Here is a 25,736-nt window from a genome sequence, read left to right on the forward strand (position 1 = left end):
TGAGACAGGGGCCCTGAGGTGTGGCCAAGTATTCGCTCAGGTGGGGATTAATGAGAAATTTGAGACAGGTGAAACTTCACTACACACTAATCACGCAACCACTTAAGGCAAATTAAGTAGTTTACCTTATTGGAGGGCAAGATTTAAAAATATTTTAGCTAATGTTTTAAATGTTCGATTTAGATATAATGTGTTTACCATTTAAAAGTAATACTCCACAGTTATTATTATTTAATTAAATCTTGCCTTTCATTTGATTTTAGAAGGCAGTTTATTTGTTTTTGTTTTTTATTTTTCCCTCACTTAAAATGCATCAAATTATCAAAAAAAGTCCCAGGTCTCAGCGTGGTTATACAGGCCTCCCTCTACTTACAAGGGAACAGAATTGGTTTGTAATCTAGAGAGAGGTAAATGCTGATTCTGGTCCTACTGTTAACAAGCTATGTGATTTTAAAAAGGCCAAGTTATTTTGTGAACCTGCATTTTCTCATTATAAAATAAATGAGTGGAAAACAGCAATGATTTTCATTTTTGTTGGTTTGCATTTTAAACAGTAAACCCATTTTTTTCCAAACAAAACTTTAAGTGCAAACTGAACATATAAAACACGTAGAACATATATTTTTAAACATAACTTTGCTTTTTAAAGTTCACATTTATCACATTTACTTACTTTAAAAATTAAGCAATTAAGAGAAGAGTTGCCATTTGATAAGCACACAAAGTGAAATTAGCGTTATGATCAGGTGGGGTCCTAGGGCAATAATAAAGCACCCCATTTATTTCTAAATTTATTTCGCTCATTGCAGTTTCAAGAAACACCATTGGCATAGGGCAAATGTTGTGGCCAGTGAGGGCAGATTTTAAACAATCCACCTTGTAACCTTAGGATCTCTTCACTTAAATGTAGTCAGATACGGCCCTGGCCGGTTGGCTCAGCGGTAGAGCTTCGGCCTGGCGTGCGGGGTACCCGGGTTCCATTCCCGGCCAGGGCACATAGGAGAAGCGCCCATTTGCTTCTCCACTCCCTCCCCCTCCTTCCTCTCTGTCTCTCCCTTCCCCTCCCGCAGCCAAGGCTCCATTGGAACAGGGATGGCCCGGGCACTGGGGATGGCTCCTTGGCCTCTGCCCCAGGCACTAGAGTGGCTCTGTTCACGGCAGAGCGATGCCCCAGAGGGGCAGAGCATCGCCCCTGGTGGGCAGAGCATCGCCCCCTGGTGGGCGTGCTGGGTGGATCCCGGTCGGGCGCATGCGGGAGTCTGTCTGACTGTCTCTCCCCATTTCCAGCTTCGGAAAAATACAAAAAAAGAAAAAATGTAGTCAGATACTTGAAAGAAGAATATAGTAATAAAAAGCTTTTGCGTCATATGTGACAACATTGAGCCACTGCCCTCATTCCTTATCATAATCCAGGGCAGTCAAGAAGCATCTGAGACTTTCAGTACGCAAGAAAGCCATCTATCGTTCTGTATTAACTGCTTGGTTATTACTCAATTAACTATTTTTGGAACTGTATTTACTCTCTAGTCTCAGATCCCTAATCTGCAAAACAGAGATGGTAGTATGATTGTTGTGTGGGTCAGGTAAACAGTGTATTCCATGGCCTGGAGTAAGTGCCCTGTACATGGTAGATCCAGATATATCTCTGTATCTACATACATCTGTCAGCCACGATCAGAAGCTTTACCAAAGCAGATGTACTTGAACCTGTCCTGGCATTTAATGTAAGACAGTGGTTGTTCTCAACCAGGGAACAGTTGGCAGTGTCTGGAGACATTTTTTGTTGTCACACTGGGAAGTGCAGTTGACATCTCGTGGGCCAGGAATGCTGCTAAAATCAACACCCTACAGTGGGCAGGACAGTGTCTCATGGCAAATTATCTAGCCAAGAAGGTCAATGGTGCCCAGGCTGAGAAAGCCAGTGTAAGGCCTGCAAATAGGCTCTAGGTGCGCCCTAAGTGTCCAGTTTTACACGGACGCACATGCACAGGTGTGAATTTTTTGAAAGATCAGTGCATAACCAACCACATCTTCATCAATGATAGATTACTAGAACTCAAACACATTCCTGATAACAGGAAGAACTGCATTGCAAGTAATACATAAAACTGAATTAATTTATCAACACAAGTTAACATATTAATAGCCTCCAGTTGACGTCTTATATAAAGCACTGAGGTGCACATTTTAAATTTAAATTTTAAGCTAATTGTAAACTACTCTTAGAAACCTAGATTTGAAGCAAACATTTGGCACACCTGAAGCCCTGAAGCCTATCCTACAGTTCCTTGGAACACTATGTGGAAACCACTGGCCTGTGGTCCCTTCCAGGTCCGAGAGTCTTTGGCTCTGCTTTAAGGTGAGGTTGTAAATAAAATTTTCATTGATCCAACTTGTTCATGTAACAGCTCAGCATTTGCAAAATTGCTCGACTCTGAACCAAAAGAAAGCTCTGTCTCATTAAATGCAGCAAAAATGTCATTTTCCTTCACCAGAGGGAACCGACAGACTGGAAGCGATCGGGTTGCAGCTTGTATCTCCTCTTCCACCCTCTTGAGTCAAATCTTCGCAAAATTCCTCCCCCCCCCCCCCCGGAAAATGCTCCTCACCCTTCGCTCTCTTGTGAACAATGCTTAGTTCACTCCATGTCACCTACTGTCTAAGGTCCACAGTCTAATTGCTTAGGTTAGCATCTCTCCTAAAGCACCTTGGGCTGTGTTGGCGAGAAAGGAGAGAGCTTGGGTGTATTTTCAGCCAGGAGCCCCGGAGTCCAGCGCCTCTGAGGTTTTTTTTAGGGGGGAGTGGTGTCAGCTCGTTAACCTCTTGGGACCTTCATTTCCTCGCCTCTAAAATGAAGACAATAATGATCTCTATCTTATGTGGTTGATGGATTAATTCCTGAGTAACTATTCAAATGTTAGCTGTATGCATTATTAAAACAAATTATGGCCTTTAAGAAAGTTATATAGAATTTTCCTCACGGGGGGTTCATAGGCGAAATCTCCATGAGAACTGATGACACCTTACTTTAAAGGGGGTTTGTTTTTTTTTACAACTTAGTCATGCCTGCCTGTTAGAATTAGCAACTTGGAGTCATTTTATCCCAGTGGCTTCCCACTCCTTTCCCATATTAGCCTTTATCGTGAATCCTCTCTAAATCCTCGAAAAGCTAATTTGTTTTTTCTAAATAGCAGCCCAACTCCACAGAATGTGCGAACTTGAGATAGGCATCGTTTGTAATCAGAGCGGCTGGGATCCTGGCCTGTTTGAAACAATGGGAGGGGGCCGCCTGAGGAGGGGGCCGCCTCACTGCGATAGAAGTGCAGTAGCTGAAGAGAGAGGAAAATGGAAAGCTGTTTAATTTCAACATGAAAAAAAGATATGAGATAACTGATGGGGTCCTAAGAGCTTATTTTCTTCTGCATTTTTCTCTTGCATTGAGTTACTGATGGATTCTGATAAGTTCCTCAAAACAATAAACCCTAAAATAACAGGACATTACAAAAATAAAATGAAAAAATTAAAATATTGAGCTATCTTCTTTAAAAAAAAAAAAGTGGAGTGGCTGAAAGCTTTAAGATACACACACAGCCTGACCTGTGGTGGCGCAGTGGGTAAAGTGTAGACCTGGAACAACACTGAGGTTGATGGTTCGAAACCCTCGCTTGCCCAGTCAAGGCTCGTATGATAAGCAACCACTACTATGAGTTGATGCTTCCTGCTCCTCTTCTCCTTCTCTCTCTCTCTCTCTCTAAAAAATAAATAAATAAAATGTTTAAGAAAAAAAGATACACACAGAGAAGTCAAGGCAGGTGCTGTGACAGTCTTTTACAAACTCAGGTCCGTGTATACACAACTCTTTTTGCTAGTGAGAATGAAGCCAAGACTGTGCAGTGAGTCTAACAGAATTGCTTTTCTCTTAGCAGTCCCCTGCCCCATGTCCCCCCCAAAGAAAATATCTTTAATTTCACCTTTCTCCATAGAAAGAAAATGGGATGTTGGTGGTGGTGGTGGTTGTTTTTAACTGAGGATAATAATTTTTAAAAAGACAATTATTCAGCCACATTAATTTTTAAATCTAGGCTTTATATACTATTCTCAACATAAATATTTCTGGTAATTGAAAGAAAATAGAATAACCTTCATATTCCTATTTTTACATCTTTTTATTAGGCCCAAATGTTCGGGACATTAAAACTTGAGCAAATGGAGCGCCTCCCAAAAGCTTTTTTGACATGTCATTAGCTTTGTTTACATTTCCCCAGCATGGCAGTAGTTACTAGTTGTTTTATGCTGTGCTTGGCATTGTCGGAAGGAAAACCAGGTGGAAAGAGCCTTTCCACTGTATAGCCCAGCAACATCCAGGTTGCCTGTTGTTTTTAAAAGTGTGTTCTTGAAGTTCTGTTCAGTCTGGGCTGTACTAACCACCCTAATTATCCTCTCTTTCCCTTAAGTCTTCAGTAGCGTGTGTTCTGACTAATGCTCCCAGAAGCTACCTGTCTCTCCAGAGAGCATTGGCATAGTTGATTGCCCTTTCTAGAAGTTGGGATTGACTTCTAGGGCCTCAGTCATTTTCTTCTCTTTTTCCTAGCCTCACCTTAGAATTTTAAAAAGTTTTCAAATAAAAGATACAACATTGAAGCATTTAAAAATATATATATTACTTAACCATTCACTTTATATTATTCCTTCCCGAAGAATCAAAGTCACAGATTTGATAGACTATTACACCATTTAATTACTTTGTCGTGACTAACGAGGATGCTCTAGGGAAAGGATTTTATGAAGGGTTCTGGAAGGAAGACTCAGGGCAAGAGAAACTGTAGGAGGTGGTTAGCACACGTCCCCACCCCAGGAAGTGGTTGAAAAGAAGAGAAATGTGCTAAATAAACAAAATCTTCTCAAGTTCTTAGGCGCCACCTTTCTGACAGAGGTTACAAATACATATTTGCTGCAGATTGCTAGAGCCCACTTGTGTTTCCTTTGGTTCAGATGCTGATGACATTGAAAGATTTTAGGCACTTTTCTTGATGTCTGGACTCCTCCTCTAGTAATGCTAGATAGAGCCCAAGTGCTTACTCAAAGACACTTGGGTAAGCTCTGTGGTGTAGGCAGCAAAGCCTAATGCTAGATAGAGTCCAAGTGCTTACTCAAAGACACCTCAGTAAGCTCTGTGGTGTAGGCAGCAAAGCCCTTAACTTGATCTCTAAGGTCTTATCTCCAGTCTAATGATCAGATCCAGAAAAAGTACTTCTGCTTGCCTTTGGTGGAATATTCTGAGACTCTTAGTTTTTGTTTACCACAGGTAATAGTGGAACGCCATCTGATGTCATTAATTTGTGACCAACATATGTTATTCATTCAACAAATATAGATATTGAGCACCTACTATGTGCTGGGTCCTTGAGATTCATCAGCAAGATCATTGCTTTCATGAACAGAACATAAATGGTTAACATAATAAAAAATATTATATATTATGTGATTAGTCTGTTTGGGCTGCCATAACACAATACCACTGACTAAATGGCTAAAACAACAGAAATGTATTGTTTATAGTTCTGGAGGCTAAAGGTCCAAGATCAAGGTGTTGGCAGGTTTAGTTTCTCCTGAGGCCTCTCTCTCTTTGGTTTGAGGATGGCCACCTTCTCACTTTGTCCTCACACCTGTCTCCCTTATAAAGACACCAGTTATATTGGATCAAGGTCCTACCCTGATGTCTTCATTTAACCTTAATTACCTCCCTATCTCCAAATAGAGTCACAGTGGGGTGTAAGGCTTTAACTTATGAATTTGTGAACAAGGGGCACAATTCAAGCTATAACAGTATATTATCAGATGATAAATATTTTGGAAAAAAAGAAAATTAAAGTAGGGTAACAGCAATTGAGAGTACTGGAGAGGGAGTTGCAATTTTGGACAGGGTAGACTTAATTGAGAAGGTGGTATTTTAGCAAAGACTTGAAGGTCAAGTTACCTAGTGTTGTTATAACACAAGGACCAGAGGTGTTATGTGATGGAGGTTGATAAGGGACATAGGATGGGCAGCCCTTGGAGTAGGTTCTAGTCCTAGGTCTTCCTTCTGGTACCAGAACTTCCAAATGTCATGTTGGCCCTCTGGGCTCCAGTTTCCAAGTTCATAAGTTCATAGAGACCGGGTTTCTGGTTTCTATGTGCTTGTGATTGCAGAATATACATTCATTCTTAGGGTGACAAGAGGTAGAAAGAAAGGACTCTGTGTCTGTGTATTGGCTGGGGACAGGGGGTGGGCAAGGGGTAACAGTTGTTTGCTTTGGGGATTTATTTTCTTTTATTTATTAAGCAGGAGTGGGCTTAAGGCTCATTCTAATAAGCATTACTAAGAACTCTGTATTAGGATCAGCTCTTTTCTCAAAAGGCAAACACACCCAGCATAACCAACTTAAAAGTTCCTACAACATAGCCTTTTAAAGGGGAGCAAGATGTCTGTGAAAGTCACAAGTGGTAGGAGAGGATGCTTGTCTTCCTTCTGGGTCTTTCCTGGGGAATATGTAGCTTAGTAGTGTGTCGTAGCCAAGCCGCAGAATCCATCCCATAATAGTCCAGTTAGCTCTGCCCTGACACCACACACTCCACACCAACCAACCGTGCTAAAAATGGGAATAGGACTTCAGTGGAAAAAACTGGTGAAATCTGAATGAAATCTGGAGTTTAGATCATGGTAATGTGAATGTCTTAGTTCTGACAAATGCATCATGGTTAGTTATGGTGTTAACACTGGGAATACCGGGCCAAGGAGATATGGGGGCTCTTCAAACTATCTTTCCAACTTCTCTACCCATCTGAAACGATTCCAAAATAAGTTTTCTTTCAAAAAAAAAAAAAAGAATGCCCATTGTGAACTCGCAGATAACTTAGGTTACAGACGTGGACCCCTAAAAACAGTGCCAAGTGCATGTCACACTGTTTGTGGATACATGATGTTGGTTTATCATAAACCAGACGTGATACATCTCTAGTCTGAGCTTTTCTTTCTGGCAAATTCTCCATCCTCACCTTGCACCCCACCGCAGGTTTTTGCTTCGGATATTGCCTCTGACTCATGTTTATATTCAATATTTTATGGCAGAAGAACTGCCTGAAGGCATTATTCTATAACCTGATTCGGCAGGGAGGGTGCAAATAGGTCAGGCAGGCAGCCACGTAAACAGGAAAGACGACGTGGAGGGAAACCAAAGAGAAATGCCCAAATGCTTTGTAGCGGCAACATTTTCAAAATAGGGTAGGTGCGAAGGTTCAGAAGCCCACAAGCTCGTGGGGCGAACTGTCTTGTTGTGCCCAGAGCTCAGCCGATGTTCATTAGGCTGTGGTCCCCCCTGCTGTTCGTACAATGTGCATCCATATTTCATTAAGTTGGGGGCAGCTAAGAAGGGAGTGGCCTTTTATATCTGTATATATGTATAATTCCTTTCTTCTTTTGACAGCTGCAAATCAGAAGGAGCCCATGAACCTGAACTTTAAAGTGAAAGAGGAACTTAAGGAAGAGGAGGGCCTGGGTGCCTCCTTGCCTCGCCCTAGCTATGTGTTCAGCCCGGAATCTGAGGTGTCAGCCCCAAGCATCTCTGAGGACACGCTTAAGCCCCAGGAAGGGAAAGGGAGCGTGCTAAGGCAGGATATGTCCGTCAAAGCAGCGTCTGAACTTCTCATGAAACTCTCAGGTACTTGATTTATTCCGAAATGTTCACATTCTGATCATTTTACTTGCAAGCCAACTGGGTTGCTTCCTGCATGGGTCATAATTAGCCTAATGGCAGCAATGTCACATTATTGTGTGGAATTCAGGAATGATTGGATTACTTGGCTTAAATTCCTGTGTTGTGTGTATGAGTTTGTTTTCAAAAGTTAGCAGTATATCTGCCCTGTTAAATACAACCTTCTTTTTCTGGATGTGACTGCAAAGTGCTGGAAAACACTGCTGCTTTCTAAGCTGCTGTGTGTCATAATTTTAAATGGGTTCTAATGACATTCAAAGCACTTCTGCTAATTGATCAGGATATCTATTTTTTCCTAATAGGACACCTTGTAGTTTTTTTGTGTATTTATGCTTTATATTCTTTAAGAGCCATTAAAAATATTTTTCTTAACCTAATAAGCAATTGAGATGGCACTTGAAGTAATTACTCATAGAGCAGCAATGAGATCTTAGGAATAGAAAATTTTATAATAGGATATTACAGTAATTAATCTCAGCCCTTAAAATGAATGACTTTTTTTTTATTATTATTATTAGTATCTAAATGTAATCCCAGCCTATCAAATGTTGGCAAAACGGGTCATAACTTCAAACGTATGTACCCAGGCTCCTACCTGCCCCTCCCTCCAGAACAGGTAAACATTTAGTGTCTTTTAAATTCAAAGGCATGACTTTCAGAACATGTAAAGAAACAATATTTCAATAATAAGACTTTCCAAGTCACAGCCTGTCCTTAGTTCACTACTGCTTAAAGACAATTTTTAGAAACTATAGTCGAAATGCCAATATGAATCAAAAGCTGTTTGCAGTTTGTAACTTGCTGTAGTTGGAGGATGAAAACAAGATGTGCAGTAGGGAGTTCCCTCCCTGTGTAACTTCATAAGCGAATCTGACTTGTTTCTGGTTGACCTGTAGATTGGGGGGTAAGAAACTAATGGTGATTTACTTAAGAATCATTGCATCAGAACAGTTGAAATTTCTGTATTTGCCATTTGGTGGGGTTAAGAATTCTTTCCTTTGGTGTTAATTTAAACAAACAAACAAACAAACAAAAAATGCACTGGAACTTCACGAGAACATAATTTGTTATAGATAAAGCATAATTTAATTATTGCATCTGATCGTAGCCTCGTTTTTCTATACTTTGCAGTTGGTAGTGCAGCTTCTCCTATCCATAGGAGGTCTAGCAAGAAGTGTGCTGATTGGTGAAAGCTGAAAGTTTTAAAAAATGATATTTAAGCCAACATATTTTCACATAATTGAACCCTCCCTTCGGTGTCAAAAGGTCTTGGTGATGTAATCTGTCTGTTGTTTTTTCGGTCAATGCAGAGAGGCCACACAGTTCCCTGAGTCTTTCCCATGTCATAGGCTTTCACACTACAGGGACTTTAACTCTTCTCACCGTGACTTTTGTCCCCTCCGGATGGTAAGATTCTAGAGCAGGGGTCCCCAAACTACGGCCTGCGGGCCACATGCGGCCCTCTGAGGCCGTGTATCCAGCCCCCGCCGCACTTCCGGAAGGGGCACCTCTTTCATTGGTGGTCAGTGAGAGGAGCATAGTTCCCATTGAAATACTGATCAGTTGATTGATTTAAATTTACTTGTTCTTTATTTTAAATATTGTATTTGTTCCTGTTTTGTTTTTTTTACTTTAAAATAAGATATGTGCAGTGTGCACAGGGATTTATTCATAGTTTTTTTTATAGTCCGGCCCTCCAATGGTCTGAGGGACAGTGAACTGGCCCCCTGTGTAAAAAGTTTGGGGACCCCTGTTCTAGAGCATAATGTTTCCATTTCAGAGTCTGCTGTTCAGTCAGGATTGTGAGCAGAGAAAGCTGGGTGGCACCGAAAAATAGTATGCAAAAATGAGATTGTAAGAATGATGTTCTCTTTCAGGAAAACATTTTATCTTAATCCTTTTGGATGATGAGATTTGAGACAATGAAGTAGGAAATCATTTCCTAGATAATGAGGTTCCTCAAATAGAATGTGGCCAGGGAACCATGCACATTTGATGACATTTGTGGACAGCAATGGTTTTTCTAAATGTTGATGTTGAGTTTTATTGAATCCACATGCTGTGGGGTTAAACAACAGTTGAATGGGTGACATGGTTGCATTTCCAAAGGACATCTGCCCTGCTTTGGGGTGTGGAAATGAAAATGTTTTTGGAGACTAAGATAACTACTTTTTTACCCTGAAAACATTTCCCAGCAAGAGACTTAGTTAAAAAAAAAAAAATGCATCCCAGTTCCTACCTTTCAGATGCTTGTGTCTGGTCAGGAGTCCAGTGCAAGGGACTTCTGTGCTTCTACAGTCTGTAGAGTGAATGTGATCAGGCAAAGTGCAAAGAAATATCCACGTTGGTCCTAAATATAGGCATGTGACTTAAAGAGACAAATGTCATCATTCCTAAGCTGCAAGAAAAAGAGGACTCACCCTTTTATTAGGTTTCCAGCAGACGTTCGAGTTTCTAAGCACAGATAGATCTGTGCTCTCAGAAAGAAGGTGTTAGGAAACAATTAGCTTCTCTGTCTTTCTTCAAGTTGTAACTTTAGTGTAAAGCCAGTATTCGCAGCTGCCATCACAGCCTCATGGACCGTTCAGGTTCGCATTTGATTCAGACAGACGGTAATGAAACAACGGAGCCAAGAACTGGTGGGCCATTAGCTTTAATCGTAGCTCACTCCCGGTGGGTGAGAAATACACACAGTGGGAAAACACTTCCCTTTCTATTCAGGGCTCCCAAAGCCACTGACTCATCTGAGTAGAATCAAAGGTCCCACCAGCCTTATTCACCTCTGTTTTCCATTTCCTTCTCTCTGCACAAACTGGCTTCTCCTTCAGCACTCCACCATCTTGGCTGCCTCTCCTCTGCAATGCTGATGACAGGATCTGAGCCTGACAGCCCCCAGTCTGCCTTATTTTATAGTGTAGAAATTAAAGCCTTTAAGCCAATTTACAAATAAGGAAGTCTCTGATACAAAGCCACTTATCTGAGGCATAAATGGGATTCCTCATAAGAGTGCACCACCCCACATCATGCAACAGTGAAGGGTATTAGAAGGATGTTGAAAAGATCTTAGTATTAAAAGGGTGGGAAAGGCTTAGTCTTAAAACTAAGCCTAGGCCTGACCTGTGGTGGCGCAGTGGATAAAGCGTCGACCTGGAAATTCTGAGGTCGCCGGTTCGAAACCCTGGGCTTGCCTGGTCAAGGCACATATGGGAGTTGATGCTTCCTGCTCCTCCCCCCTTCTCTCTCTCTCTCTTCTTTCTAAAATGAATAAAAAATAAAAACAAAACAAAACAAACAAACAAAAAAAAACTAAGCCTAAGGCTATGAGGACCTTGCCTGTTTACAGCCTGTCTCCCACACCTAATGCAAACTATAAGCGAGCAAACATATACATCATATTTACAAATTTATTTGACTAGCATTTAGCAGTTTCAGTATTCATACCCTGAAAGACATCCATGCATCTTCAGGACGCATGCTATTCCCTGTCCCTCTATAGACGCGGGTGGTAACTCAGTTCCCAAAGCATCTATGCAGGCTGTTCCGGGCTGCTCTGGGTACACCTCCCAGGAGACCCGAAGGCTGACTGCAGGCCTTCTGTTACACTGGGCAAAACCCGCCAAGCCGAGAAGCGCCAGGCAGGCGAGAAAAGGGCATCCTATGCACGATCATACACTTTTTCCTTCTTTTCAGTTTGAACCCCAGGAATAGCTCAGATGTCAAGTGAAAGGATTTTTTTCCTCTTGTCACTTATTTCCTGGAGAATAGAAGCTGTGATCTGTAGCAGTTTAGGGCCTTTTGGTCTTTTCATTGAATTAATAAGAGGAAACTAGTCAATAATTTTGGCTGCTTCATTTCTAGTTTTAATTTATGATAACTCCTTAATGGGTGCTGGGCATATGGCCCAGTCAGGTATCATATGAAACTTTCCTATGCAGAGGAACCTCTGTAGGTATATTGTTTTCTGAACTGACACTTCCATTTGATAGGAAAAACAGAGATGTGTTAGAGGCTAGACTAAATTTTTTGTTAACTGCGTGTTTGGGGAAATCTGAGTTTTTCTTCCTTCCTGGGGCTCAAGTTCTATTTCAGTTGTTAATTGGGAAGTCAAGAGCCTGACAGCTGGCCCACATAAATTGATGATCATAAAGAAGGCAACCCACAGTGAGGAAACCACTGGATGCCTGCGACTACCTGTTGTTATGTGACACGAGGCAGCCAAAATAATCAGACTTTTCGGCTGAGCATGTAGTTGCCAAAGATAATTCCCAGAAGTCGTGATTTAAGGAGGCCAAAATGCTGACGTTCGATACAGAGGACACAGGACATTCAACAGGGAAAGAGAATCAAGTCACTGTTAAAACTCTGGTTTTGCCGTACCTAGTGACCTTGCAAATTTGTGCAACAGACACAGATATGACTTAATGCTGAAAGTGGCACAAAATTGTATCTGCTTTGTCTCTGCTGTGAGTTAAGAAAAGTAGCTAGACTCAAAGAGGGAAAGAAGTGCTCTCTTCTCCCTTAGGGAGCCACGTGCTTACAGGGGGACACGTATATATTATAAAATGAACCATGCACATGGTTGTACCTAGAAGTAGCAGATAACAATGATTTAAAAATATGAATTCCACAAAAATAAGTAGCTGGAGTCGACTCAGAAACATTATTGGAAAACTAAACATTAAAATGATCCAACATGGTAAATAGAAGTTCATATGCAGACCTCAATTTGAAACCTATTGGTTTTCTTATTTCTGTGCTCAAAAAAGGGCACCAAATGGATTTATATTCATTTCTGATTTATATTCATTTATCCAAGCCTGGTCTTAGAGAGAAATATAAGTTATAATCACCTCCTGTGGAGGAGTCGAGGCGGGCCCTGGATTTGGAAAGCAGTGATGTAGCGAGGGATCCAGGCATTGGCTGAGTAAGCCAGGGCTTCTGCCGGGAGGGCTTGAGAAGCAGGTAAGCCTGGGTCGGATGGAGTTTTCAGGTGAGGGTCAATTAGTGAGTGAACTGAAGCAGAGAGGAAGAGTACCTGGAAATTGATTTATTAACAGTTTTAATTAGGGCCCTCTCGGTTGTAAATACTAAGTCCTCTTCAGCCAGTTTAGACAAGAAAGGGACTTTAATAGGAGATGGCAGTTGGGGTTACTTATGGAGTGAACCCCAGGGCTGGGACTCGGTCCTCCTCTGAAGCCAAGGACTGGAGGACCACTGTGTGGTATCCAGGAGGTGCTGTTCTGTCTGGGCACTGGATAGACTTTCTCTGTGACCCAACCACCCGGTGGAAGATGGGGACTGCCAACAGCTTCTGAGTTCAAAAGAGCAACTAGACCAGTGGTAGTCAACCTGTTCCCTACTCACTAGTGGGCATTCCAGCTTTCATGGTGGGTGGTAGCGGAGCAACCAAAGTATAAATAAAAAGATAGATTTAACTATAGTAAGTTGTTTTATAAATATTTATTCTGCCAAACTTAGCGAAAATTCGACATAATGTACTTGGTAAGTAATTATTATTATATGCTTTAACTTGCTGTCACTCTGCTTTATAAATTTTATAAAGTAAAGTTACTTCCCTATTTTATAAATCACCATTACTGTGGAATCAGTGGTCAGTTAGAAAATTTTACTACTAACAGAGATACAAAAGTGGGTGGTAGGTATAAAAACGTTGACTACCCCTGGACTAGACGGACATTTCTCAGTCGCGATTTCAAATTCCAGCTGATTGCCTCACTCGGTTGGGGTTCACCCGGGGATAGTGCTGAGTCTAGGGATAAGGACACATTGAGCAGACTTGGACACCATCGAGTAGGATAGACAGGAGGAGAAGAATGCCCAGAAACACATCTTGGGCGGGCAAGACTGAGAGGGGTGGGAGACCAGGAAGATGCATAAACCATACAAGTTGAGGAGCAGGTGATGGTCATGGCCAGTGTTTCAATAACTAAATGTAAACATGTTTTCGTATTTCGGTGAGGTTCCCTTTCTAGTAGACTCAGAGAAGACGTGCCTGGCCAGGTCTTGACCTGGCAAGTCAGCATGTGCTGGGACAGGACTTTCTCCCAGAGAGGTCCACCAACTACCACCCCACCCCCACCCACCCCCACCACCCATGCAGAATCAGCCTAGGTTGGAGGAGGAAAGGGTAGTGTTAGAAATGCAAATTCTTGAGCCCCGGTGGTTGGTGGTTTTTACAAGCGTAGCCAGGGATTCTGACAGCTGAGTTTTGAGAAGCACTGAGCTGAGGAAATGGTTAACTGGAGAAATGAGTTTTGTCCATCTGAAAAGGATGCCTTAGGACAAGGCTGACAGAGAATAGAGCTCCATTGAATGTACCTTGTACTCTTTAAAAAGAACCATCTCTCTTGAGTGGAGAGTCTTTTTCATTTATTATGAAATAATGGTATCTGGGGACCTTTTTGAGAAGGTCGCATGGACTGAATAAATTAAGAGAGTGTTGACGACGAGCCTCAGATAATACCAAGGTATGCAGTGTTCTTTGCCATTGAATTTTATGATTATTCCTGGGCAATGTTGGCCTTCTTTTAGGAGGAAAAAGCTTCTCCCCAACCCCCAACAGATCAAAGACCATGTTGGGGACACTTCTGTTCTAAAGAATTCCTCGAGATAAATGAGAGATTTTAGCTAAATAATTTCTCAGGGCAAAAAATTATTGTTTCATTTAGTATGTCTCCTTTGGAAAATTGTAATCTGTCAAACGTTATAAGCAGCAGGACTTCAGTAATCATCTACGAGGATGGAAAATAGTTGTTTCAGTTTTATGTCAATGTCATCTCTCATTTCCCTCCTTCAAACTTATGTTATTTGATTAAGTGAAAAGAACACGGGAGGCCTAGACGTATCTAGTTCCTTGTGATCCTCGCTTACATACTGCTGAGAGCAAAGCTCACCCCTAACGTGAACAGGGGACATGTTAGCGCAGATATGCAAAAGAGTTAAAGACTGATGTAGAAGTATCCATGGAAAAGTATATGGTTTATTATTTTGTTAGTATTGTCTGTTTATTGCATTGTCAAGTACATGGTACTGAAGAAGTTGAGAGCTGAAAACTGTCATAGTGGTGTAGCCTAATCCATCTGAAATCAAAAACTATCTTTTCTTACTTCAATGTCTTTTGGGCACCTGGAGAAACTGATTGAACCCAATAGTCTATTTTTCTAAGAATTTATGTATTTTAGATTGCTATGTTTTAGAGGGGACTTCAAAGACTGATTTTTAAGTACCTTCTCATTTAAAAAATAGTCTTTGTTGAGATATAATTAATAACACACAAAATTTATCTATTTTTTAATCATTCTGGGTTTTATTTATTTATTTATTTTTAATTGCATTTATTGGGCTGATACACTTTAACATAATTATATAGTTTTCAGGTGCCCAGTTCTAAGTGTACAATTCAATGGTTTTTAGTATATTTAGAGTTGGGCATCCATCACCACATCCCACATCCCATTGCAGAAGATTTTCATCCTCCCAGGGAGAAACTCCATACATATTAGCAGTCATTTCTTCTCTTTTCTTTTCTTTTTTTGGGGGGCGGGGACAGAGACAGAGAGAGACAGATAGAGGGACAGGAGGGACAGATAGGGACAGACAGGCAGGAAGGGAAACAGCATCAATTCTTTGTTGCAGCACCTTAGTTGTTCATTGATTGCTTTCTCATATGTGCATTGACCAGAGGGGGGTGAGGGGGCTAGAGCAGACCAAGTGACCCCTTGCTTAAGCCAGCAACCTTGGGCTCAAGCTGGTGAGTCTTGTTCAAACCAGATGAGCCCGTGCTCAAACCAATGACCTCAGGGTTTCGAATCTGGGTCCACCGCATCCCAGTCTGATGCTTTATCCACTGCGCCACCGCCTGGTCAGGCTAGCACTCATTTCTTATCCCCTACCCTCCCCTCAGTCTAGGCAACCAGTAATCTACTCTCTATCTCAATTCATTTGCCTGTTCTTCGCATGTTGTATAAATTAAATCATACAATATGTGGTCTTCTGTAACTGGCTTCTTTCACTTAACATGAGATTTCCAAGGTTCATTTGTGTTGTAATGTGTATGAATACTTTATTCTTTTATATGGCTGAATAATATTCCATTGGCTGTTACTACAATGGCTACAACAATAATATAATATTAATTTTGTACCTGGTATTAAATGGATATACGACATTTGGTTCATCTGTTCATTTGTTGATGAGCAAGATTTGGGTTGTTGCCCAACTTTTGCTACTGTGAACATTTGTCAAGTAGTTTTTGTGGGCATATGTCTCATTTTTCTTGGGTAGATAGCTAAGAGTGGAATTGCTGGGTCAAATGGTAACTCTATGTTTAACATTCTGAGGCATTGCCAAGCTGTTTCCCAAAGTAGCAGCACCATTTTATACCCCCACCAGCAATGTGTAAGTAAGAATTCCAGTTTCTTTAACATCCTTGCCAAAACATGTTCTTGCCTGTCTTTTTCATTATGGCCATCTGACTGGCTACGAACTGGTATTTCACTGTGGTTTAGATTTGCATTCGACCCATTAATGATTTGAGCATATTTGCATGTGCTTATTGATCATTTGTATGTCTTCTTTGGAGAAATGTCTATTCAAATCCTTTTCCCACTTTTTAATTGAGTTGTCTTTTTTACTCTTGCATTGTAAAAATTCCTTATGTACTCTGGATATCAGTCCTTTATCAGATATATGACTTGCTAGTTTTTCCCATTCTGCTGATCATCTTTTCAGTTGCTTGGTGGTATTATTTGCAGCAAAAAAAAAAAAAAAAAATTCTTTTAAATTTTGAAAGAGTCCAGTTTAATCTTTCTGTTGCTGCTTGTGATAATTATGGAATCATTATATTTTCCATAATTCCAAATATTAGGTTAAAATGAAGGTTTGTTTAATAGTAAAATGAAAGCCTGTTTTTCTTTATATTAGCCAGTATTTACTTTTCATATCTGAAAACTATGAAACCTAATTTTTTGGATGTCTAACTCCATAGCAGAGTTGACCCCTTTGACATACATCTTTGCTGTTGCACTCTGTGCTTGAGCTGATAGCAAAGAATATTTGTATGTCAGTGTTTTTAGATGAGTTATAATGAATGTGATCAGCAATGGGCTTACAACTAGTTGGACAGATGACTTTCCTCATGTCATATCTATCCTAAGCGACTTGAAGTCTAAGTAAGGTAGACTTTTTTTTTTTTTTAGCATTTGAAAACTGAGTGAAATTGGACAATGTTTGGAGTCTGAAGACTATATCTTATACAAACAAGGAATCGATCACTTTAATGAGATAAAAATGTAACATTTATACACCCAGAGAATTCTTTTCTTCAAGGTCTCGACCTTGCTAAGCTCCGAGGACTTACAGCAGTTTTTTTATTTACCTGACTGTTTTCGGCAGGACGGAGTGGGAAAGCTCTGCTTGCGGCTCTGACAGGCCGTTTTTCTCCAAGCAAGAGGAGGGGACTTGCTTCTAGCAGGCCCTCTTCTCCCTCCGTAACTGCTGTTACCCTCCCTCTTTGATTAGGGAGCCCTGTTTGTTCTGTAGCTTCACGCACAGCGTGCAGAGCCAGACCCCACACACCTGAATGGCTATTACTGCTCCCCCTTCATGTGAGAGCTCCTCTGGGGCACACCCTCGGGACCCAGGTCCTGACCTCTGTCCCCTCAGAGGCCTCGGGCCCCCTCTGGCTTTCTTGCCCCTCCTTCCTCCGCCTCCCACTGTGAGGCCTGGGACTCAGATGGGCGGGGCTCTGAAGGGCTCTTGTTTTACTATCATCTCCCTGTTGCATAGCTGCATACATTAATATAGCCAGGACAATTTGTATTGGTTTATGTTCCCAGAAACCAGGCAAGGACTCTGAAGGGAATTTGGTATGCTCCACCTTCGGGAGAGATTCCTTTTCTGTTCGGCTGACCTGGGGGAGGAAAGGGTTTGAGTGCAGCTGTAAGGTTGAGGGTAGGGCTGTAGGGGTCAGGGGTGCAGGTTGGGCTAGGGTGTGGGGGATGGGGTTCCAGATCCTCCTTTACAATACTAAGCAGAAGAATGACACTTAGGAAATGTGTCTGCAGGTGGGGGTGGTGTGCCCCCTCCTGTATGTCTGTGTGGCTTTCTGTTTTCAGGTACATGTGACGACAGGTATTACCTTATCTACAACACAGACAGTGGTACAGAGAGGCCATTCGTAAGTACTGTACTGCTTATAAAAATTAGGGGATATTTCAAAATGAATATGAAGCAATAAAAAAAATTAAGCACTTGATTTTTTTTATTAAACAAGAACATCAGAAAAACAAAGGACAAATCAAAGCAAGTTGTTCGATTATGCAATTGAGATGCAAAACCAACTTTCATTTCATTAGTGAAAGTGCACTATACAAAAGGCTGAAAGTACTGGAGTATCTGCACATTCCCTGATCCCCTAATTTTTGTGAGCGGTGTATTTGATGGTGACGACTCTAAGAAGAATCTTTATTTCCTGAGGGATCCAAGTGCAATGTGGGTGCAGAACTCTGAGGAGCTGGCCAGACATCCTGTCCCATTTTCACCTGGAGGATAAATTTCCATGTCAGGTAGAAGCTGGGGACCTTATCCATGCATTCAGTTCGTGTACACCACTCTAGCCTTTTATGGTTTCCACTCTGGCTTTTTGCCTATAATGTTACCCCAGTTGTGGTCTTGTGAGGAAGAGCACAACCATTAATTTTTTCAGCAAGAGATCTACTACATTTTCATTCCATAGTGGTTTTTCTGTGACCTTTCACCCTCCCACTTACTCATGTCAAAGAAGGGGAACATTAACATGTATAATTAAATGCCACAGATTCTGTGCCCATCTGGGTGCAGGCTGGTATTGCAGACCTACTTCTGGAAGAGGGACTCCTCTTCCCACTGCCAGGTCACCTGTTTCCTGTGGCCATGTCCCACTCAGCACATGCAAGCACCTGAGAATGATGGGACCGTTCATTCTCATTGAGCAGTGCAGCCTCCACATTAGCCCAAGACTGGAACCGTGTCTCCCTTATGGCTTCAGTTATCCTTATAGGAGGACAAAGGATTGAAAAGTGGTATTTCCTCTGTATCAAAGTGTCAGGACCTATGGTATTCTTTCTGAAGGGACCTTAGTCTTCTTCCCTCCTAACAATTCTTCTAGTCTAAACCCTATACCCATATATATATCTTCCCTTCATATTTAAACCATCCTGAGTGTGTGCTGGGCGTGGATTTACTTCTTAATTTCTAAATATGGGATAGCAGCTGGGTTCAAAACGTTTTCTGGTTTCCCATATGCTTGTATCATTTAAGACCACAGCGGGAGAAATGGGGGAGGTGACAGAATATACATGTGACCCACCACATTAAACGTAGGTCCAAAATCATGTAGTGAGTCTTTTGTTTAAAGAGTAAATTACAAACCTGTTTGCTTCCTTCCTGCTACCACCATCCTTATCCCCATAAACTCCTAAACATACACACACACACTTCCCTATTCTCACTCCCTGAAACTCTGTTTTGGAAACGGGATATTCACAGGGACCGGCTTACTGGAGGCTTCCTGTGGTCCGCATGCATGTTGTCAGGTGTGCTTTTATTTAAGGGCCCCTGTGGTCGATGGGGAGAGAGACCCTCAGCAGAGCTGAAGGATGCGTGAGGATTAACAGTGAGACTGCAGTGACTCGGGGACTTATTCTGAGAGTAGAATCACCACTCCTCGCTCTGTGCCTTTGAATGTTGGTCAGAGCCTTCACTTGGAATTTGTCAGTGCTTATTTACCCAACATATTGAGTAACATGTAGATAATACTTACTTTTCTTCTGCCCGTTCTTGAAAGAGCTGTAGGGAACGGGGAAGAAAACTGGGACTAGGAGAATAGTTTAATCAAGACTGATGGTGATCCCTTTTTAATTACTCGCGCTAAATAAAACCTTTAGCACCTTGTTTATCCCACATCCGAATAATATTGAAAATATGTTCTCCCAAAACATGTTTCGCATTGGAAAGCTTTTCCTACCTGCCTCTGGCTCTGCTTCCTTGGGGACTCCCAAAGCCTTACGGGTCCATCCTGTGTGCAGCAGCAAGGGTTCAGGCATTAAGGCCTGGTTCTCACTGAGCAGTGACCTCTTCCTCTGTTTTCTTGCTTTTCACCACCTGCTCCAGAAAGGACACAGGAACAGAGAGAGGAAAGGACATTCCAATGAGTCACTTATACTACTTGTAAGTAGCTTTGATGTAGAAAAATACATTTGGAAAAGAAGGTTGAAACCCAGCCAGAATACTTTGTGAGGGTGTTCGTGTAGTACGTGTCTCCAAGAACCACAGGATAAAATTAAAAGCCCAGAGAGAGATCATTTTCCACCATCCAATGGTCCCACCCTCAGTCCAAGGATTCCCACAGGGATGGTACTAAAGATGGGGCCCAATCAAAGGCAAAAGGCTCATTTATCATTGGCTACAAGGGTCTTGCTTTTGGCCAAAGTATGTAAAGATTTGTTGGGGTTTAAATGAACCCTATACTTGAGCTTTTCTCTACTGCTCATTCTGTTTCTCCACTGATTTCCTATGGTCATCCTTTTTTCCCCCCACCTATTCATTCATTCAACAAATGTTTATTGAGCTGCTGTTGTTTTCCAAGCCCCATTTTGAACACTAGCAATGCCAAGGTGAACAAGACAGCGCCTTCTGCTGCCTGGAGCTGACAGTTACATCCCATCCTGTCTATTGGTGCCCACTTCTCACTCTTGTTAGTGGCTGGGTTCTAGTGTCTGCTGTTCTACGATGTTCTGTTCTCTGTGCCATGCTTACCAGCCATTCCCTGCTTGCTAGAAACGTTGACCAATGGGAGAGATGTAGGCAGGGCTTCTCAACAGAGATACAGACCCTTGTGGCAGGATTCAGTAATATTTAGCACCATCTAAGAAAAGCATTTTAAACTTGTCTGCATATACAAAAGCCCTTTTACCATCTGGGAGTAGAAACTACTTTTAAAAGTTTTGTAAAGCTCTCAGTAATTAAAATAAAATTCTTTGCTGTTCCTTCTTCTCTTTGGGCATTAAGGACCCCTTCTATCCTTCTCCTCTCTCCTCTGTGCATAAAGCACTTGACAGAGATAGGCCTTGCTTTTTGGTAATTTTTTTGTGTCAGCAGGAATTCTATTGAATCTTTCAGGAATTCTGTTTAAAACCAACACATGTACATCCACCCATCCCCAGCATTCAGGTTCATGGAAAGACATAAGAAAGGCCTATTAATCACAACAAATGAGGGTGAACAGGGCTTAGATTTATTAAATGGCAAAGGATAATGATGTTAAATAGCTTTAAGGTTAGATCAGATACTTTAATTGACCCTATTTTCTTTTCTTTTTTTTTTTTTATATGAGACAAGAAAAGTATATTCTGGACATTAGATAAAAAATAGGTTAATTTTTAAACAATGAGATCATTTGGAATGATACCAAATGGCAGACATACAGTTTAAATGCATCTCTTTAGCTAATTTCCAGTGAAATCATCAAATGAAAAGAAAACAAGATGATTGGGAGAGGTTTTGCATTAACACTGGTACTCTCAGAGTTCAACAGCAAATGACTGAGCCAGTCCACACCCTTGCAAGTTGCAGAAGCTGACCTTCCAGGGCCCCTGGTGCTCTTGATTGTCGTTAGGACAAAAGTGAAGGGGGAGGGGAAGGGCAGTGAACAACAGTGAAATGTAATGGACATAGTCTGACTCGTGATTATTTTCCACATGACCACTCAGAGACACACCTTCCTTTCTGTCACGGGAACCTCCCATGTAGCTTAACCTTGGGCAGTATCTTACCCAGCATCAAGTCCAGAACCTGTGCTACAACCTTCGGCCCAGTGTTGTGCCAGTCTGAAGACATTTACCAGTGCCCAGTCATCTCAGCCAAGGACCTGTCAGATTGCCTGCTGGTATAGGGGATGCAAAGATTGACTTAAAAATTGACAGAGGAATAAAACATCCAGTAGTTGGCTCTGATGGAAAATAGTATGTCTCTTGGACCCCTGAAAAAGAACTTCCAGATCTCACTAACTCTTTATTGCTGTCAAAGTTCAAGTTCCATTTTTATATGGGCATATTTATTCTTTGCAAATTCAGAATAATTAGTGAAGTGAAACACCTGAAGCCGTTTATTGTGTGCTTTAAAAAACTTGATTCTAAGATGAACCCTTGCTTATTTCTCTCTAATTGTGAATTCTAGTGTGGCTAGCTAATTCTTCAGATGTTTGTTAATTCTCTTTAAGTTGCCAGATAGCATACTGATAGAGCCGATGCTAGTTACTTTATGGTTTTGGTGATCCAAATCAAAAGGTCAGTTCTGAAAAAATATCTTTTAAATTGTTTCAGGAATCAAAAATGTGGTTGTGTGTGTGTGTGTGTGTGTGTGTATGTGTGTATAAAAAGGGGAGAGGCATACCAAACAACTAGCCTTATCATTTTAAACAAAATTCTCCTGATTTTTAGGTTAATGTGAAGACTGGTTTTAGCACCTGGGAAGATGATTTAATTAATTAATGGACTGATTATTTAATATATTATTTAATTTTGTGTGGATCTTTGCTTGTCTTAAACATTGACTTGGTCTCAGGGTTTGCTTAGTTACTTACTCCTGTGCAGTTCTGGGTGATGTGTGTGTGTGTATGTGTGAACTGAAGGTCATTGTTGGGCTCTTCTATTGAAAAATACTGTTCTTTTTATTTATTTTTTTAATTGAGGGAGGAAAAACGTTCAGTTCCCTACCTTACATCATTTAGCATTCGTCCCCCCTGTGCTTGTTATCTTGTAGTCCAGAGACCATGCATTTTATCCATGCCAGAGACTTAATCTCTCATGGCACTGTTCCAAGAAGAGGGGTCTGGAAGATGCTATTAAAGGGTCTTGTGTATTAGGAGAACTAGAATAAAATCTGCTGTGCTGTTGTCTTTCTTGCAGAGAGCTTCCTCTTTTCCCCTCAGGAACAGATGACTAATATGTCCAGTAGAGAGTCGGTAACTCCGTTCTAGAACAGGAGAGCAAAGTAAGAGACCTTCTCATTTCCTCACTTCTTCTGCTCCCTCCCTCTCCTTCTCTAGCTCTTCTCTGGGGTCTGAAAAGGCAGCTGGTTTGTGGGTAGGAAGCTAGGAAGCAGCGGGAAGGGAGAAGGAGCCCACCACACTCTCCCCTCCCCCTGCAAGCGGTAACCAGTAAGACTCTTCCAGAGAGCAGCGGGAAGGACCTGTCTTCAAAGGAGGGTTGAACTGTGAATTAACTCATGGGATTGGGCCTTCTAGATTCTGAATCAAGATTGTTTTGCTGCTTAAAGGGGTTTCAAGGCTTTGTATCATCTTAGAATAATCAGGTAGTTCCCTGCCTGTGTTTCCCCGGGAGAGGGAAGGAACTCTTCCTACCAGGCAGGTTCAGAGAGACAGTGGAAGTCAAAAAATAGAGCTGATTTTGTGTTTACACCTTGTAAGTCCTGCTTATTCAAGTTACCAGTTCTACCTCTCATTATTGGCCCTCCAGCTAAACCAGACGGGCGGTATTCCCCAAACACCCGGGAGGAGTACAGTTCCGCCTCTGTGCTTTGGTTCACCGTCTTCCGTGACTCCCCTTCCCACACTGGATTTTAATATCACTTCTTGGCATTAGAGGGCTGTTTGTACTTGTCTGATCATTTATTTAGATTTAAACTGCTTGAGGGCAAGAACTGTGCCTTATTTACCTCCATGTCCCACACATCATCTACCACAGTACTGAGGCGCGTAGCAAGACATTTCAAAAAGATTATAGAATGACCAAATGACTGATGGATGAAATAATGCCACTTGATGCTTGTATGTATTATGGTTATGAAGGGAGGAAAGACAGAATTACCTCTTTCCCATTGCGCCCCACCCTCACCACATTGCCAAGCAGGTGTGAGTAGGGCTTATCTGATTCACAGACCAACTCATCCAATGCTAATGCCACAGCACACAGTGTTCTAAACGCATCTGAAGAGGACATACCATCTTTTTTTATGGCCATATGTAATTGGTTTTTTTTAATTAGGTAAATGACAAACCATGCATATTTTTCATAGAAAAATCACAAAATACAAATAAGCATTGCTGTACACAGTCACCTGCAGCCCACCTCCCAGGCATAGCTGGCTGTTAACACGGTCTCTCATCTTTTCCCGCGTGCCAATTTCTTTCTTGGAATAACAATATAGGCCACTTGCAGTAAAAATTAATATTTGTCCTCTTATGTTTGGAGGAGATTCTAAAAGGATTTATAGGGTGCGTGGAGGGGAGAGGTGATGGGAAAGAATAAAATCCCAATGTGTACATCTGTGTCCGGGTGGTTGTGGGAGGCAAAGTGAAGTTGGTAAAATGATTCACTCAACCATTGTCATGTTAGGATGCCACTGGGGACCAAGGGTGTCTGTAACAGAAACCCTGGGCCCATGTCAGCCTGTCCCGTGCCAGGCTGAGATAGTGATGAAAACATGAGGGAGTTTAACCCTTTGAGTAGTACAAACGTTCACGTGCCACCTGACCATCCAGAGTACAATCGTACAAAAATTTTTATTGGGCCCTGGCCGGTTGGCTCAGTGGTAGAGCGTCGGCCTGGCGTGCAGAAGTCCCGGGTTCAATTCCCGGCCAGGGCACACAGGAGAAGCGCCCATCTGCTTCTCCACCCCTCCCCCTCTCCTTCCTCTCTGTCTCTCTCTTCTCCTCCCGCAGCGAGGCTCCATTGGAGCAAGGATGGCCCGGGCGCTGGGGATGGCTTCTTGGCCTCTGCCCCAGGTACTAGAGTGGCTCTGGTCATGACAGAGCGACGCCCCAGAGGGGCAAAGCATCGCCCCCTGGTGGGCAGAGCGTCGCCCCCTGGTGGGCGTGCCGGGTGGATCCCGGTCGGGCGCATGCGGGAGTCTGTCTGTCTATCCCCGTTTCCAGCTTCGGAAAAATACTAAATATATATATATTTATTGTAAAAATGTGTAAGGCAACATTAAAAAAAGGCAAATGTATATTCTTCTTGTTTCCATAAATTGGTTATCAAACAAATGTGATTTTAAGTTAATAAAACTGGAACTGGAACTAATTTCAGTTTTTGACATAAAACTCACTCCAAAAGCTCACTATTCCAAGGGTTAAGACCCAACTTTGGAGAATGAGGGGCTGGGAGGTAGGAGAAAATAAAGCAGAGTTAACGGGTGACAGAAGGAGACTGGACTTGGGGTGGTGAACACACAACACAATATGCAGATGATGGATTGTAGAACTGCACTCCTAAAACTTATATAGTTTTATTAAACAGTGTCACCCAAATAAATGTTGTTTTCACATATAAAAAAATTTTTTTTAAATAATAATAATAAGGTGCAACTTTACAGGAGCTTTTTCCTTCTTTTAAGCTGTGGGTGCTGATTAAATTTGGGAGGACAGGGTTGAAAACAGGAGTATAGTAAAAACTTTACGGCAGTGGTTTTCAGTTGGGGTGATTTTGCTCCCGAGAGAATGTTGGCAGTGTCTGGAGTTATTTGTGGTTATCCCAACCAGGGGGATGGTGGCACTGGTACCTTGTAGGTAGAGACCAGAATTGTTGCTAAACATCCTATAATGCACCGCACAGCCCCCCACAACGAAGAAGTATTTGGCCCCAAATGTCAACAGCTCTGAGGTTGAGAAACCCTGATTTTAAAAAAAGAGACAAGAAAACACTCGGCAGTGATGCCTAGAAGAGCAAGGACTATAACACTGTTTGGCATACTGTATCTCACTTGTCCATCGAGATGTCCGTTTGAAAACTCTTCTCCTTGAGTCTGGAGTCCATCAGATAGATTAAGAATGCTCATCTTAATCAGTGGTCAGTGTCCTGTGCATTTTTTTTGTTTGTTTTTTTTTGTGTGTTTTTTTCTGAAGCTGGAAATGGGGAGAGACAGTCAGACAGACTCCCGCATGCGCCCGACTCGGATCCACCCAGC

At 41.8% G+C, this 25,736-nt stretch overlaps 1 protein-coding gene across 5 annotated transcripts in view; it reads left to right on the forward strand.

Annotated features, from left to right (window-relative positions):
• ZNF827 (zinc finger protein 827) overlaps positions 1-25,736 on the forward strand; it is a 164,056-nt gene that overhangs the window by 59,178 nt on the left and 79,142 nt on the right. For all 5 annotated transcript variants that reach the window (XM_066232476.1, XM_066232486.1, XM_066232504.1 and 2 more), the window contains exon 5: positions 7,464-7,697. In XM_066232476.1, coding sequence (XP_066088573.1) covers positions 7,464-7,697 — 234 coding nt within the window. The remainder of the gene's footprint in view (positions 1-7,463; positions 7,698-25,736) is intronic.

Source organism: Saccopteryx bilineata, chromosome 1 (genome assembly GCF_036850765.1).
Source record: "Saccopteryx bilineata isolate mSacBil1 chromosome 1, mSacBil1_pri_phased_curated, whole genome shotgun sequence".
Classification (NCBI taxonomy): Eukaryota; Metazoa; Chordata; class Mammalia; order Chiroptera; family Emballonuridae; genus Saccopteryx; species Saccopteryx bilineata.